This window comes from Oculina patagonica, chromosome 6 (genome assembly GCF_052425735.1).
Source record: "Oculina patagonica isolate OP01 chromosome 6, crgOcupat, whole genome shotgun sequence".
Lineage (NCBI taxonomy): Eukaryota > Metazoa > Cnidaria > Anthozoa > Scleractinia > Oculinidae > Oculina > Oculina patagonica.
This window is the reverse complement of record NC_135763.1, coordinates 30,030,517-30,047,481: the sequence shown is the minus strand read 5'-3', so window position 1 is coordinate 30,047,481 and position 16,965 is coordinate 30,030,517. Positions and strand designations below refer to the sequence as shown.

Below are 16,965 nucleotides of genomic sequence, written 5' to 3'. Positions count from 1 at the left end.
TTAAAGGAAGCGCGCGCTCTCTTTTCGAAGGAAACGACTCGATTGTTGCGTCACTTGCGACAACGGACAAAGACTAGAAAGCTTTCCGAGAGCAACGTAGCTCTTGCTTGCAACAGAAAACCTAGATTCGGCAGTGAAACTAGAGAAAATTTGATTGGACTGCTATTGAAAGGATTTGTTAGAATACGATGATGAAAGCTCTATTGACAGACTACAAAGAGCGCTCCGAGAACTGGAGAAAAGAGTTGACAGGTATTTTGAAGACTTAGGTGAAATTGAAAAAATGTGCAAGCAAGCACATGCAGATGTAAAGAGGTTCCAGCTGAAAGCTAAAGTGGAGAAGAATAGTGAAGAGAGATGCTGAGATACAAGACAAGCTGTTCTCAGCTGTTAAATGGATGTTGCGTTATAAGGCGGCTAAATATGCTCTTGTAGGTAGAATAAGCGTGCTTGTTGAAAGATGCTGATGCTATATTGATTTTAAAGTAATTTTACCGAAGAATCTATTCGAAAAAAAATTGTTAAAAGGTAAGTGTACAATAATTGATCACCTAAGAGAGCTTAAAAGAGGCAGACTGCACGGGCTATGTCGATATCCCGCGTTACCCACAATGAAGAACCCGAGATTTCAGAATATTCTCGACTCCTTTTTAAATCGAAAAGAGATGAATGAGTCTTAGTAACAGTCGGTTTACAATCGGTTTATTTTGTATGTTGAACACAACCGAAGCGTAAAAGGACGGTTTACAACGGTTTACAACGGTTTACATAGACAATAAAAGATGATCATAAGAGTTCTTTTTAAATAGATGTAAACCGTGTAAACCGTTTGTAAACCGTTAGAATAAGCTAGAATAAGCACAAATCCTCTTGTAAACCGTTCAAAATCACAGTATTTATAGTTATTTAACGTTCTAGCGAGTAACTTGGCAGCACGGATTCCATTTGGAACAAAAAAACTGCGATTTAGTATAGGAAAACCGTCGTTTGCAATAGTTTAATATTAACCACCAGTCCGTCACGAGTCATTTGATTTGACACGCTTGGGACGCAATTGTGTGACGTTATTCTATACTTTATCCACAAAAGAACATTGTGTTTGTTTTTTAGAAACTGAATTTGCGTATCTCATTTTATAACGCTTGAGACGTAATCGCGCGAGAGAACTTTCGTTCCATTCCTTTCAAATGCTGAATTTGTTAAATTTCTTTTCGTTCTCTGCACTGAACGCTTCTCAGTTTTATTACGAAAATCGGGTGCAATTTAATATACTCATTGTATACTCTATTCTTTTGTAAAACAAAAACGGTATCGGAGAACGCGATACAAATTGTTCTAATTACAACAACTAACGTACATGAAAATCTCATTTTATCTCATTTCATCTAAAGTTTTAGAGGCAGATTCTTCACTTAAAAAACGTTCAATTCAATATAGCACCAGCTTGCGTCTACAAAGGCACCTATTCTTCCTGCAAAAGCATCTAAGGCAGGCCTGAAATGATACATGCCTGCAACAGTCACTTTTTAGATTACTCAGGAAAAGATTTTTACCGCCCCGTCCCCCATTTCAATGTTGTCAACTGACGGATTCTTTGCGCAGTATGTTGGGAAGCTCAACATTTTAATATGATGCAGTATGTTGGGAAGCTCAATGTTGTGAAATGACGGATTATTTGCGCAGTATGTTGGGGAACTCAACATTGTAGTATGTTGCAGTATGTTGGAAAGCTCAATGTTGTGAAATGACGGATTATTTGCGCAGTATGTTAAGGAACTCAACATTGTAGTATGTTGCAGTATGTTGGGAAGCTCAATGTTGTGAAATGACGGATTATTTGCGCAGTATGTTGGGGAACTCAACATTGAAATGGAGACTGAGGTGAAAAAGAATGAATTTGGATATAGTGGCAACACTTTTAACGAGCTAGGGCTACAAAAAAACACTGTAAATACAATATACATGTACTCAAGCAGTAGCTCCTGACTCAACCAATATCCAATGAAACAAAAGCATTCTACGCCAGCAAGACTAATATATCTATAAATTATAAGATCAATAAACAAGATTTAAAATTCTTTTCATGATTCACCAATGCTTGAAAAGTGATGTTGTGCAAAAAAAAAACAACTTAGCACATTAATACGGCAATAAATAAATAAATAAATTAATTAATGAATTAATTAATTGATAAAAAATAAAAAAAGACCAATTCCTGGAGCCGTAGGGTCGCATCTTCACTCGGGGAGAGTTTATTCGGCCCCCAAGCCATTTAGAATAAACCCTATACTGGAAGATTCGAACCCGCGACTTTGAGGTGATGAAGCTACATCAGCCGCCGGCAGCGATGCCACTTCGCCACCTCGGGAATCCCTTGAGTTGATACTAAAAAATTTGAATGTGTATACTTGGAAATAATTAATTAACTTCCGCCGGAAACTGGCTGAAATCGAGGCTTAGATTATTTCGCGGCAGTGAAACTTATTTCAAACCCGGCGAAAGGTTTTTGGACCAGGCGGTGAGTCGTCCGTCATTATCATGGGCGTTTCGATAGGGAAACATGACTTTTCTCCTTCCTGCGCACTTAGTTCAAATGGGCTAAGATTATTCCGCGGAAAAACTGGCAAACTCAAGATCACTCAAGCCTCAAGCGCTTGGGGTTACCGAAACATTTTTGGATCAAGAGGTCGGTTGTCGTTTATTATCCCGCGCGTTTGGATGGTGAAATACGCCTTCGATTGAGCAACAGCAAACATCACATCGCTTTCGATAGTTTTATACGGTTGAATTTCACATATTAATTACAAAAGTGCCAAGGGAAAATGAGTGTTTACGTTTCGTCTTCGAGAAGCCTTATGTACCGAGAAGATTTATGAAAATTTAAATACACAGACTAATGAATAAGTGCCAAGCCATTTGTTAAACGTATTGTTGTAATTGTATTTGACACTTTGATCTATTGTTGACTTTGAGCACTTGTATACTCTCATTTGATATGCGATTTTGACTTGAGAACAACATTAAGCCAACGTCAAAGAGTACGTTGTCGGTGAAACATTTTGTTTTGATTATAGTTTTATAACAATAACTGGTGACTTAGGTATTTCAGACAATCTCCGAGGAGAAACAGTTTTCCAATGCCAAAACCGGTGAAAAATGCTTCGAGCGAATAACTGTTAACAGAACATACTGTGCTTTCTATCCGACATAGTGTTCGAGAGTGACACGCCAATGTTTTGCACGACGAAATTAAAAGTGATTTCGTTTCCTTAAAAGGTAGTGTAGTGGACGAGATCGAAACGCACATGATGACTGTAATAAGAAGGCGTGTGTTCAGCTTGTATGCGCCGATCCCTGGAACGGAACAAGTGAGTTTAAATCCCTGCGGCAGATGTTTCGCTCAGCTAATCTAGTTATAACGAGCAACGACTTCGTGAACTGCAATGTTTACATCGTTTTCACGACAGTCAAAAGCTGAGAAAACATCACAACTTGTAGAGTTTAATATTATAATTTCGTGAAAAGTTCACTATTATGCAAATAGCAACGGGTTACCATTGTATCCCGTAAGTTATAACAAGTTTATCGGAGTAATCATCTTCTTAACCTTAGCGAGCTACAATCGGGTAACCCGTTAATCTGTGACTACAATCCTCTGTCGCGCCCTAAAAAATCAAAGTGGCTCTCGGAAAATATAATTATGAAACAATAATAAAAATCCGCGATTTTGACGTGGCAGTATTTACCGGTGTTTTATTTTCGCAATTTGTACAGAAGCCTGTGAGTACGTTATTAACATTGAAAATATGTCCAAAACGTTAAAAAAATACGTTTCGCAGGCCTTCATTTCGGTTAACTTACAATGCACTCTAGTAAGCCTGATTACTGTTAATAACTACATTTTTTATGGGAAACACATTTTTGAACTTAAAATTGATCACCCTCTACTCAAGCTATTTGGTGGCCCAGTGGTTAGATATTTTGCTCGTGATGTGATCGGCTCGGGTTCGATTCCATAAAATCCTTTTTTTAACATTTTCTTTTTTCTTATTTTCCCTTTTTTTTTAACATTGAGTGCAACTATTGAAGACGATGAAATCCCGCATGCCTTGGCTATAGCTCTCTTACTCATATCAGTGTTTCTGCTGAGTTGAAAGACTGCCGCTCTTTTATCTGCACCGATCTATTTAACGTGTGCATTAGGCTAGGTGTTCAGCGGGATTTCTTTTTTAGCCATTTTGCAACAAAAAAAGGTGTCATGCTGCTCACAACAGTAACACCTCTTTTTCCCGCGAAAATTACAGCTGTTTTGTGTTTGTTCAAACGACTAGATTTCGTGACCTGGACTCACGCTATATAACGTAGACAATCTTGTAGCAGGAAGCTTAGCAATACGGATTCCATTTGGTACAGAAAACTGCGATTTAGTATATGAAAACCGTCGTTTGCAATAGTTTAATGTCAACCACCAGTCCGTCACGCGTAATTTCATTTACCACGTTTTGACATGGATAATTGTGCAATATAAATAAATAAATCATTATTTATTATTATAATTTGTGTAGCGCGCGGATATTTTAAAGGAAGCGCGCGCGCTTTCTTTTCGAAGGAAACGACTCGATTGTTGCGTCACTTGCAACAACGGACAAAGACTAGAAAGCTTTCGGAGAGCAGCGTAGCTCTTGCTTGCGAACGAAAACCTAGATTCGGTAGTGAAACTGAAGAAAAATGGATTTGACTGCTATTTAAAGGATTTGCAAGAATACGATGATGAAAGCTCTATTAGTAAGACTTGTCTGGACCATATCTTTACTAATTACCCTCAGCGAATCAGCTCCGTCCTTGCACACACGTGTGGCCTTTCGGACCACCTTCCGGTATTTGCTGTAAGAAAGTATGCACGCAAAAATGGAGGTCCGCCCAAGAGCATTCACACAATACGTTACCGTGACATGAAAGGACTTGACATGGAAAAGTTTAATCAGTCAATTCAAGAAGCCCCCTGGGACGCTGTATTTGTTTTTGAGAATATTGATGATGTAGTTCACGCATGGGAGCAAACGTTCAACACCGTACTTGAATCGCATTGTCCCTGGCGCGAAAAACGAGTCAAACGTGAAACACAGTCTCCCTGGATGTCCAAGTCAGTCCTTAAACAGCTACACTCAAGGGATCATTTACTGAAGGTGGCGCGGCGCACGAACAGTCCAGATGATTGGGCAAATTATCGTTTAGCCAGGAACAAAGCAGTTTTCTCTTTACGGGAAGCCAAGCGTGAGTTCTATTCAAAGTCTCTTGAGGAAAACAGGAACAATGCGAGCGCGATCTGGAAGTGCATTAAAACGCTGACGGGCGCTAGCAAAAACAACTGCGGGATAACAAAGCTCGAAATCGGCGAACGTGTTGTTGAAGATTCCAAGGACATCTCGGAACAGTTTAATACGTATTTCTCAACGATTGCCGATAAACTGAGGAGTACTATGGCTCAGGCACCTTTTAGTCTTTCGAAACTGTTGAGCTTTGTGGAATCACGGAAAGACCTGGATGTTGTATTCTCGGCTCCTCAAATAACTAGTACACAGGTTGCTCGCATAATAATGAAGATAAACCCAAACAAGGCTTCTGGAGTTGACAAGATTAGTGCTCGTGTATTGCGAATTCCTGCTATTGCACCGAGTATAGCCAAGTTGACTAATTTATCACTGTCTAGCGGAACGTTCCCCCAAAGATGGAAGCTAGCTAAGGTCACTCCGCTATTCAAGAAGGGTGATCGAACTGATCCAAGCAACTTCCGTCCTATCTCGATTCTCCCAGTCTTGTCCAAGGTCATTGAGCGGCACATGCACGATTCTTTGTATACTTATCTGAATGACAACAACCTTCTCTACTCCAGGCAATCTGGCTTCCGGAAACATCATAGTACTGAAATAGCTCTGATCAAGATAGTGGATGAACTACTATTCAATCTCGACAATGATAAGGTGTCGGGTATGGTACTTGTGGACTATACCAAGGCATTTGACATGGTGGACCATGAACTGCTACTACGGAAGTTAGAGGTGTATGGGGTTATTAACAAAGAGCTAGTGTGGTGCCATTCATATCTCTCAAATAGGCAACAGGTGGTACAAGTGGGCGGTGAAGTTTCTTCGGAAATGCATATGGCTTACGGGGTTCCACAAGGATCTATACTAGGACCGCTATTCTTCCTATTGTTCATAAACGATTTGCCACTACACGTTTCAACTCAAGTAGACCTATATGCTGATGACACCACTGTCTGTGCCGCAGCTGACGTCGCCAATCTGCATCTTCTCAATGACTCTCTCAATACGTCGGTAGGGGAGATTGAGTCCTGGGCGAACGCGAACAAGCTTTTGTTAAACGAGAAGAAGACGAAGGTCTTGATGATCACTGGCAATCGCCTTGCTCCTAAGACAGGTGTTGAACTGTGCGTTAAGGCGGGAAACGGCGCCACAGCATTAGATAATGTATCAAGTGCAACATTACTTGGACTTGACATAGATAGCAAACTTTCGTTTAACGAACATGTAGAAAAGACATGTAAAAAAGTGGCCTCCCGTATTGCAATTCTTAGAAAAATAAGATCGTTTTTGCCGCTAGCACAACGCAAACAATACTATAACGCCTTAATACAACCTATTATAAATTATGGTAGCATAGTATGGTCGGTGTGCAACAAAGAATGTCTAAACAGAATTCTTAAACTACAGAAGCGCGCAGCCAGAGTCATTCTCTTTGCAGAACCGCGTGCATCATCTGTGGAACTTTTTAATAGACTGGGATGGATCCCAGTACACGAACAATGTAATATAAACAAATGCGCGCTAGTCCACAAACGGATCTATGGAAACGTCCCTACCTTTTTAAGCGACCAACTTGTGTTAAATAGCCAAGCAAACAAAAGAAGCACTCGCTACGCTTATTTTAACTTGCGCTGCCCGAAATTCAGAAGGGAGACAGAAGGCGGGCGCACTTTTTCTGTTTCTGCCACCCGCCTTTGGAATGCTCTCCCTATCTCAAAAAGGCGAATCGAACAGCCGAAGCCCTTTAAAGAATCTCTCAGAGATCGGGTGTTTTCGGAGCAGCAGCTTTTACATCATTTTATTGTATAGTTTTAACTTTTTAGCTTCATATATCGTTTACTATTATGCATATTCGTATTCAATTTTCAATGTATATAGTGTTTTTATAATATTCTAGTGTAATTTTTAGGGAGGGCCACAGGTTTGTTAGCTTTGCTATTTAGTGTTACCCTCATTTTTAAATAAAGTCTTTATTATTATTATTATTATTATTGACAGATTACAAAGAGTGCTCCGAGAACTGGAGAATAGAGTTGAAAGGTATTTTGAAGACTTGGGTGATATTGAAAAAAGTGTGCAAGCAAGCACATGCGGATGTGAGGAGGTTCCAGCTGAAAGCTAAAGTGGAGAAGAATAGTGAAGAGAGATGCTGAGATACAAGACAAGCTGTTCTCAGCCGTTAAATGGATGTTGTGTTTCAAGGCCGCTAAATATGCTCTTGTAGGTAGAATAAGCGTGCTTGTTGATGGATGCTGATGCTATATTGATTTTAAAGTAATTTTACCGAAAAATCTACTCGCAAAAAATAGTTAAAAAGTAAGTGTGCAATAATTGATCACCTAAGAGAGCTTAAAAGGGGCAGACTGCACCGGCATTTGTCGATATCCCGCGTTACCCGCGGGAAATGAACGCTGAAGATCCCCAGATTTCAGAATATTCTTGACTTCTTTTTTACATCGGAAAGAGATGAATGAATATTAGTAACAGTCGGTTTACAATCGGTTTACTTTGTATGTTGCACACAACCGAAGCGAAATATAACGGTTTACAACGGTTTACATAGACAATAAAAGATGATCATAAGAGTTCTTTTTTAAATAGCTGTAAACCGTGTAAACCGTTTGTAAACCGTTAAAATAAGCACAAATCCTCTTTTAAACCGTTCAAAATCATAGTATTTACAGTTATTTAACGTTCTAGCAAGTAACTTGGCAGCACGGATTCCATTTGAAACCAAAAATTGCGATTTAGTATGGGGAAACCGTCGTTCGCAATAGTTAAATATTAACCACCAGCCCGTCACGAGTCACTTGATTTGACACGCTTAGGATATAATCGCGTGACGTTATTCTATACTTTTAATCCACACAAAAAATCATTGTGTTTTTTTATAAACTGAATTCGCGTTATCTTATTTTACCCCGCTTGGGACGTAATCGCGCGAAAGAACTTTCGTTCCATTCCTTTCAAATGCTAAATATCTTTGCAAAGAACGCTTCTCGGTTTTATTCCAAAATTTCGAGTTCAATTTAATATACTCATTGTATTGCAAAAATGGTATCAGAGAAAGCCTTCCACAACAACTTACGTACAGGAACATCTCATTTTATATTTTATCTAAAGTTTTAGAGGCAGAATCTTCACTTAAAAAAAAACGTTCAAATCAAAATAGCATCGGTATGCGTCTATACAAACACGCCTATTCTTCCTGCAAAAGCATCTAGGGCAGCCTTAACATGATACATGCCTGCGACAGTAACTTTTTAGACTACTCAGATAAAGTCATTTTTTACCGCCCCATCCCCCATTTCAATGTTGTGAAATGAAGGATTGTTTGCGCAGTATGTTGGGGAGCACAACATTGAAAAGTCAATGTTGTGAAATAAAGGATTCTTTGCGCAGTATGTTGAGGAGCTCAACATTGTAGTATGTTGCAGTATTTTGGAAAGCTCAAGGTTGTGAAATGAAGGTTTGTTTACGCAGTATGTTGGGGAGCTCAACATTGAAAAGTCAATGTTGTGAAATAAAGGATTCTTTGCGCAGTATGTTGAGGAGCTCAACATTGTAGTATGTTGCAGTGTTTTGGAAAGCTCAATGTTGTGAAATGAAGGATTATTTGCGCAGTATGTTGGGGAGCTCAACGTTGTAGTATGTTGCAGTATATTGGGAAGCTCAATGTGTGAAATGACGGATTATTTGCAAATTATGTTGGGGAACTCAACATTGTAGTATGTTGCAGTATGTTGGAAAGCTCAATGTTGTGAAATGAAGGATTATTTGCGCAGTATGTTGCGGAGCACAACATTTTGTATGCTGCAGTATGTTGGGAAGCTCAATGTTGTGAAATGAAGGATTGTTTGCGCAGTATGTTGGGGAGCTCAACATTGAAAAGTCAATGTTGTGAAATAAAGGATTCTTTGCGCAGTATGTTGAGGAGCTCAACATTGTAGTATGTTGCAGTATTTTGGAAAGCTCAATGTTGCGAAATGACGGATTATTTGCGCAGTATGTTAAGGAACTCAACATTGTAGTATGTTGCAGTATGTTGGGAAGCTCAATGTTGTGAAATGACGGATTATTTGCGAAGTATGTTGGGGAACTCAACATTGAAATGGAGGAGTTGGACCAAAAACATATTTACGCCCAAGAACATCAACTCTATTGTTATATTAGTTTTGTTGGAATAAGAAAGAACATTAAAATCGAAATAGAATTTCAGAAATACCAGTGGCGGAACCAGACCTGCGGATAAGGTGGGGGTATTTAATGCAGGTATTTTTTCCTGTAAAAAATCAAATTAATGCAAAATAATAAGGCCTGGCCAGGCTTAGAAGTTGAAATAGTTTAGTTCAGCTGAAATTGCGAGCCAGCAGGGCAGAAATCCCGAATCTCAATAAAAGGCTTAAACTTCAAGTTACCCAAACTATCTGTTGGCTAACCAGAGTGTTATTTAGGCTAACCAATGTGTTTACTCGGCTAACCGGGAATGGCTAGCATGACTCACAAGCTATGCAAGCTGGAAAACCCAACTCGATAAAAAGGCTTAACCACAAGCTATCTTAATTAGCTTACAGTTAAACTGTAGATAAACCAGTGTGTTATTTAGGCTAACCCGAGTGCCTTTGGGGCAAACCAGTGTGTTATTAAGGCTACACAAAACGGCTTGCATGACTTGCTGGCTAGCACTTTGTCAAGACCCCAGCTGGATACCCATAGCAACCAAGCACTTTACATACAGGGCTCATACTCCTTTAAGCTTTTGAAATTCCATGACTTTCAATGACCTTTTCAATGACTTTTCAAAATTTTCCATGACCTAAATTCAACCATTTTTCTTGGAAATTTTGGACAATTACTCTTTTCTTCACAGAAAATAACCTACCTAATTTACTTTGTACAACAAATACCATTTTCCATGACTTTCCATGACCCACACTTAAATTCCATGACTTTCCAAGCCTGGAAAATAAATTTCTAAACTTCCATAACTTTGCAGGTTTTAAATGACCCATACAAACCCAGGGCTGCAAATAACAGTTGCTCATGCCTGAGGAAATCCCAAGTGTGGTCAGACATAATGTCCGGACAATTTTTTGAACAAAAATCATTTTACAGCAACAATGAATAAAAATATGTCTGACCACAATTTTGTTTTGTCCGACCAAGATGGTGTCTTTAAAGGACATAATGTCCTTTCAAGTAAAAAAGTATTTGCAGCCCTGGAAACCCTGTACATATACAACTGTCAAGTGGTAAACAAATTGGAGCCAGCATGGAAGTGAAATTACATGCTGCAGAAGCAGTAATTACAAAAAATGAAATTTAAAACAATGATGTACACACAGCTGTAATGATTACCACAACCACCAGACGTGGGCAAAAAAGAAAAAAACAGTTTTATTTCTGACCAATGAAAGCTGGCATGTTACCTCCCATCCCCCCCCCCCCCGGCCCCTTTTTCAAGTTCTTGCTTGGAAAGTATTTTCAATAGCCACTTTAATGTTAAGAGTAAAAATAGTTAATTCCCTCCAAATCCTTGTGCCACCCCCTTTTCTCCACCCCCCAAATTATATATGCTCCCTTGTCACTATGTCAATGTGTTCAACAAATTCAAAATGCCGGTCAGGTGACACACTAATATCATTATGCTTTACTCCTGCTTGATTTCTTTGAGGTTGCTCAAAAGTTCAGGGATGCTGAAAACGATTTCATCCTTTCCATTTCTACATGTCACTCTCCTGCTGCATGCTGCTTCATGTTGTTTTGGAACCTCTTTCCCAGTGTTAAACTGGCCATGCTTATTGACTTCAAAAGGCTTTTCAACTTTGTGTGTTCTTTTATGCTCCTTTAAGGTTCCTGCACGAGTAAAACATTTGCCACATTGGTCACATTCAAAAGGCTTCTCTCCTGTGTGAGTTTTTTTATGTTGTTCTAAATGTCTTGCCATACCAAAACACTTGCCACACTGGTTGCATTCAAAAGTCTTCACATGTGTGTGAGTTCTTTTATGTAGTATTAAATTCCCTGCCTGAATGAAACACTTGCCACACTGGTTACATTCAAAAGGTCTCTCTCCTGTGTGAGTTCTTTTATGTTCTTTTAAATGTCCTGCCTGATTAAAACACTTGCCACACTGGTTGCATTCAAAAGGTTTTTCTCCTGTATGAGTTCTTTCATGTTGTTTAAGATTCCCTGCATTATTAAAGCACTTGCCACACTGGATACATTCAAATGGCCTCTCTCCTGTGTGAGTTCTTTTATGTTGCTTTAAATTTCCTGCCTGACTAAAATGCTTGCCACACTGGTTACATTTAAAAGGCTTCTCTCCTGTGTGTGTTCTTTCATGTTGCTTTAAATTGCCCGCAAGATTAAAACACTTTTTGCAAAGGTTACATTTAAAAGGCTTCTCTCCAGTGTGTGTCAAACTCTTGTTGCCCTTTGTGTATTCTTTAGCCATAAAGACACATTAACTTTCCCCAGTAGCATCGAAGAAGCAAGTACTCTTTCATTCTCATACCTTAAAACACAAATTAAAGAAAGGTAATTATAATTTATATTATCAGTGTGCTGTTCCATTAAATATCCATATTTCACCTACGAAAGAATTAATTTTGTTTTTGTTTTGAGCGGCCCCCACTTTAATAGGAAATTTTAGTTGTAAATTACAGTGGCGGATCCAGACATTTAGGTAAGTGAGGGCCCAATCATCCAGACACTGAAATAAGGAGGGGGCCCGCGCTCAAGAATAATTTTTCTTGGCCCTTCAGGCCTTAGTTTGGCCTAAAAATAAGGTGGGGAGGTGGCCCCCCTGGGCCCCTCCCCTAGATCCGCCACTGAATTAGGTAACCAGTCGTTTCACCTACAAGTCGTTTTGCTAACAGCCAGTTCGCATACATCTCATTTTTAATTTCGGTCATTTCGCCCAATAGCCCGTTCTGATGAATCAACATATTATTAGCCTGGGCAAATTAACTTTTTCTTCACGCAAATTAACTCATAGTTCATCAGGAGAAATGGCCTGATACACTCAATTTGGCATTCGCTTACATTTCTAATTTTTTTTTTTGTCTTATGTAAATTTAGAAACTACCGGTATGTTACTTTAAGGTAATTCACCTGAAATAAAGTACAGCTCAAAAGTAAGTTACCACCCTCTCGCAAGACGAGAGTCTCGTCTCTCGAGATGACTTGTCTCACGAGATGCTTAAAAAAAATGCAAGTTCACAGCTCTAACTTCTCTTGAGATTTTAACTACCCCTTGTTAACCATACATGTAGAAACAATAACAGAGCAAACATTGCCTAACAAAGATTACCTGTGGCTGAAAAGAGATAATGTGACGTTTGACATGTCGACCATTTGAGACCAGAAACTCATCTTGCAAGAAACGAGACGAGAGGTGGTAACATACTTTTGAGCAGTACTGTTGAACTGCTCATAGATGTACAACCAAACTTTGCCCATTGGTTGTTTACCTTAAGGAACTTAAATTTTGAAATTAAAAGGGGATCATTGTATTTGTTTTATGAGAGCACGAAGACCTTGTATAATAATCCTACATACATGTAATTCTTTAATAATCCCTTTGCGAGTACTGGCAAAGTACAGGTTTTCAGTGATAATGTATTATGATAATAATGTACCATAAGAATTGATCAGTATTTCTTTTATAGAAAGAATTTGATCGCTACCCTCGAAAAAAGAGAAAAAAAAAATGATAGGTCACCGTACTAGTTTACAAGAAAACAATGATTTATGATATCTCATGAATCAAGCTGCAGAGAAAAAAAGCAGCCATTTCATTTGTGTGCGTGCCTATTAGTGAGAATTCTGGGCAGTAAGGATGTGGAATACAAATATACTAGGGAATCACCTTAAACACTTACATAACATACCGGTACTATAAAATTACGGTTATAAGCCCCCCGCTTATAAGCCCCCCTGGTTATAGGCCCATCTATCTGGAAACAAAAATTACATCTGATTATAAGCCCACCCCCTCTGCCGGATGCAGTACTGAACCGGCTAAATTTTGTTTTTTATGGGTTTTTAACCTAAAATGTATTTTGTTCAACACTCCTGTGGCCCTCCCAGATATAAAACCCTCCGCTTAAAAGACCACACAAAACCGGCCTTGCAAAGTTCTATAAACCCAGGGCTTATAACTGGAATTTTACAGTATTTGATTTTAGTGTATTGTTACTTAAGAAAGGAATTTCGATGATGCCGAAACCACGACTCTTATCAAGTTTATAAATATAATAATAAATGCATAAATGTAAGCTTAAAAGAGCAATGTCACGCTATATCTAACAGGTCATTTTTTCTCTTGAATGAAATGAAACGAGTATCGTTATGAAAGTGATATGCTAATTTTTACTCGGTCAGTCGGTCGGTCAATGGGCTGTTAACTTTAATTTATGAATAATAATTTATGCATTAAATTATGGGCTGTTAACTTTAATTTATGAATAATAATTTATGCATTAAATTATAAATTAATTTTCCTTGTTTTTTTCTTGAAACTTTTTGTTTCACACTTCTAAGGTTTGAACCGGCAACAATGGTTTTGAAGACCAAACCCCTAACCACTTGACAACTTCGGCGTACTGATCATTTGGGCTGAAAATTAGCATATAGCTTTCTTTGTGTTGTTGTTAGCACGCTGACCGATACCGTAGGTTCAAAGTTAAATGGCTTGTATGTATAAAAGCTTCTTCGAATGGCTCGATTTATAGCTCTTAAGAATTTCACATGACAAATAGAAGAAATAATCTTAGGGAAAATATGAAAATCTTCGAAGCACTGAACTGATATTCCGTGTTTTGATCAAATTTTTAGGTTTTTCAGGCACGAACTGTGGACTGCGACTGTGTTGGGTATTAAAAGGTTGATTTCAGGACAATTGTATGAATAAAGTCCAATTTTAGCAGTCTCTGAATGTTTTATAGTTCTAAGCGTATTGTATGATAATTGATAGTCATGATACGTAAATAATTTATCGTAAAAAAGCTCGCCAAACTGACAAATTTTGTTGCCTTTTAAAAATATACTGTATAGTACTTGATTTACATCTCTAATAGATTCATAAAAAAAGGAGAAAGAAAAAAAAGATGTCGTATAAAATTGTAAAATAGGTTGTCGTTTAAAAAAAAAAAATTTAATCGTCCCTGCTGAGAATCGAACCCGGGCCACTGGACTGTAGGGCCAACGCATTGCCACTACACAAAGCGTTAGCAAGCTTGCACTTTATGGTAGAAATTAGTGTTATATAACAAAGGCTTTAGTCTTTTGAATGGATTACCCGCGTCCGCTGTAAACACAAGGAACCAACGTGATCATATCTCCCTTCAAACAACTTCTATACTAACATGCCGCTCACAAAAAGACAGAATCATTTCATAGCTCTACACCAATACATTTAGTATTCTCATTCACGAGTGGGCTAACAAAGCACCTTTGAGTCTGATTCCACAGACCTTTCAAATTGAAAGGAAACCTCAAACTAATACTTTTCTAACCAAAAATGATTTCAATTATTCACTGTTTCCCGGGATCTTTTCCGAGGTTAAGAATATTTAAAATTCGACGTTTCGATCAGTTTCACTGATCTTCTTCAGGCTGTTTGTTAACATGACAATATGGCGGACTGTTTCTCATGTTCAGCTCAGCTCTGTTCAGCTCTGAACATGAGAAACAGTCCGCCATATTGTTACTTTAACAAACAGCCTGAAGAAGATCAGTGAAACTGATCGAGACGTCGAATTTTAAGTATTCTTAACCTCGGAAAAGATCCCGGGAAACAGTGAATAATTTTAATTTCTTAAGATGAAAGGTGAAAGTTTCAGAAATAGGATTAAGAAAAATGATTTCGACTGATGAAGATAAAGACAAAGTTAGAAAGACAAAATTTAAAGTAACTTTCCATCGTTTTCAAAATGTGTTGTCTGTGACAGTAACTCCTTTACAGAGATTTCAAATTTCGAAAGCCCGAAGGTAGTTTGTTTTGTTTTTCTACTCCTTATTTCAGCATGAAATAGACTTAGTTATATTTACTCTATTGTCCTTTAAATACAATATTTCCACTTTTTCTTACCTCTACTGAAGCAAAACAATATTCTGCGTTCGCAGGCTATCTTTTAGCAAACTGCAAAAGACTTCGAACTTCGATGTAAACTTCGATGCGATCCGAATGGAAGCGGCCATTGAAGAACTAGAGCCCAGTCTGCTCGCCACAATGAACACCAAACCGAGGACAGGACTGATGGAACATAGGAATGATTTCGGATAGGGCGCCAAGGATCTTAAACCCTGACCCCATTCTCGTCCCCATAGCCTTTCGTTTCTCTTAGCCGGCTGGGCCTTGGCACGAGGAAACAAAGGGCTCTGGGGACACAGGATTTCCAGTCCTAGATTCTAGGACTTCCGGTCTTCATGTATGCAGTCATGACGTTTCAAAAGAATGTATGAGAGAGTCGTTACGTTTTCGTCTTCCGTTTAAGAATTCTTTGTTCCAAACAGCCAATGAAAAAAATTCGAATTAATTCAAAAATCCTATGTCCCCAGAGCCCTCCGTTTTCTCGTGCCAAGCCGGCTAAGAGAAACGAAAGGGCTATGGGGACGAGAATGCCCTGACCCTATTTAAGGATAAAGAAAGCGAAAATTGATACCCCTTTTTAAGGCCCAAAACCGAAAATTGACACAAAATTCAAGGGGAAGAGAAGCTTTTTTTAGTTTAGCTGGGCGTTTATTTAATAGCTAATAGAATTTAGGTACCCTATCTAAGGATCACACCGGGAACACATTGCCGAAAAGAGCAAAAACGATACTCTATTTATGGACCGAGAGCCTTACAAACCATACCCTATCGGGCGGCACATACCTATATAGGCCACATTTGGGAGTACTCCCCCCCCCCCCCCCCCCTTCGAGGAAAGAGCCAGTACATTACTATATCAAACCAAAGAACAATTTACCAATAGCAGGAGCCCTGCTTGCCTAGTTCCTGTACGGCTTTTTCCCCAGGCCTTCACGGTATTACTGACGTCACTACTCGTTTCGGTGACGTATCCGGGACGAATGGCCACGTGACCCGAAACGAGTTGACCGTGACGAAAATAGAGGCCTAGAAACTAAGCAAGGCTCCTGCCACTAGCCACCGACATAGCCTCCCACGCAGTCGTTCTTAGGGGCGATCGCGTTTCACGTGGGGAGGAGTCTAATGCGATCGCCACTAAGAACGACTGCGTGGGAGGCTTACACCGACACTGAGGTGAATACATTTTTTAGCAACCTCATTCCCAGGGTCTGTTGTTTTAGTATATGCTCAACCACAAAAAAACTAATTTATTCTTGTCAAATATTACAGTTTACTTGCACGTATTGCGGGGGGGGGGGGGGGGGGGCGGGGTACTCCCATAAATTTCAGTTAGGGATGTACCGTGTAGAGTATACTATGAATAATTGTAAAATGCACTCTGATCGGCGACTGAGGCACTGAGCTCGCAACTGTTCTTGTTTATGACACTTAAATCCACAGTGACTCGCAGTTTTGAAGACGATCATGTAGGCGTAGTGCTTTTTCCTGTCAAATTCGCAGAATTTGACTCGACAATGAGTCTACTAAATTGAACCCGAA

The 16,965-nt window shown here is 39.1% G+C and overlaps 2 protein-coding genes across 3 annotated transcripts in view; both read right to left on the bottom strand.

The window, feature by feature from the left end:
- LOC144658186 (uncharacterized) overlaps positions 1 to 16,965 on the bottom strand; it is a 221,355-nt gene that overhangs the window by 67,050 nt on the left and 137,340 nt on the right. The gene's annotated exons all lie outside the window — the stretch shown is intronic.
- On the bottom strand, positions 9,618 to 15,522 carry LOC144658322 (uncharacterized). 2 transcript variants are annotated; one of them, XM_078518736.1, is made up of 2 exons: positions 15,424 to 15,522; positions 9,618 to 11,844 (listed from the first exon to the last, which is right to left on the bottom strand). In XM_078518736.1, exon 2 carries the CDS (start codon positions 11,782 to 11,784, stop codon positions 10,978 to 10,980), a length of 807 nt encoding a protein of 268 aa, XP_078374862.1. In that variant the 5' UTR covers positions 11,785 to 11,844; positions 15,424 to 15,522; the 3' UTR covers positions 9,618 to 10,977. The 2 variants fall into 2 exon arrangements, with proteins under 2 accessions (XP_078374862.1, XP_078374863.1); XM_078518737.1 differs by lacking the exon at positions 15,424 to 15,522 and adding an exon at positions 12,643 to 12,677.

Excerpts from the sequence above, each read along its gene's own strand:
- LOC144658322 (XM_078518736.1), bottom strand. The coding sequence starts at position 11,784 with ATGGCTAAAGAATACACAAAGGGCAACAAGAGTTTGACACACACTGGA.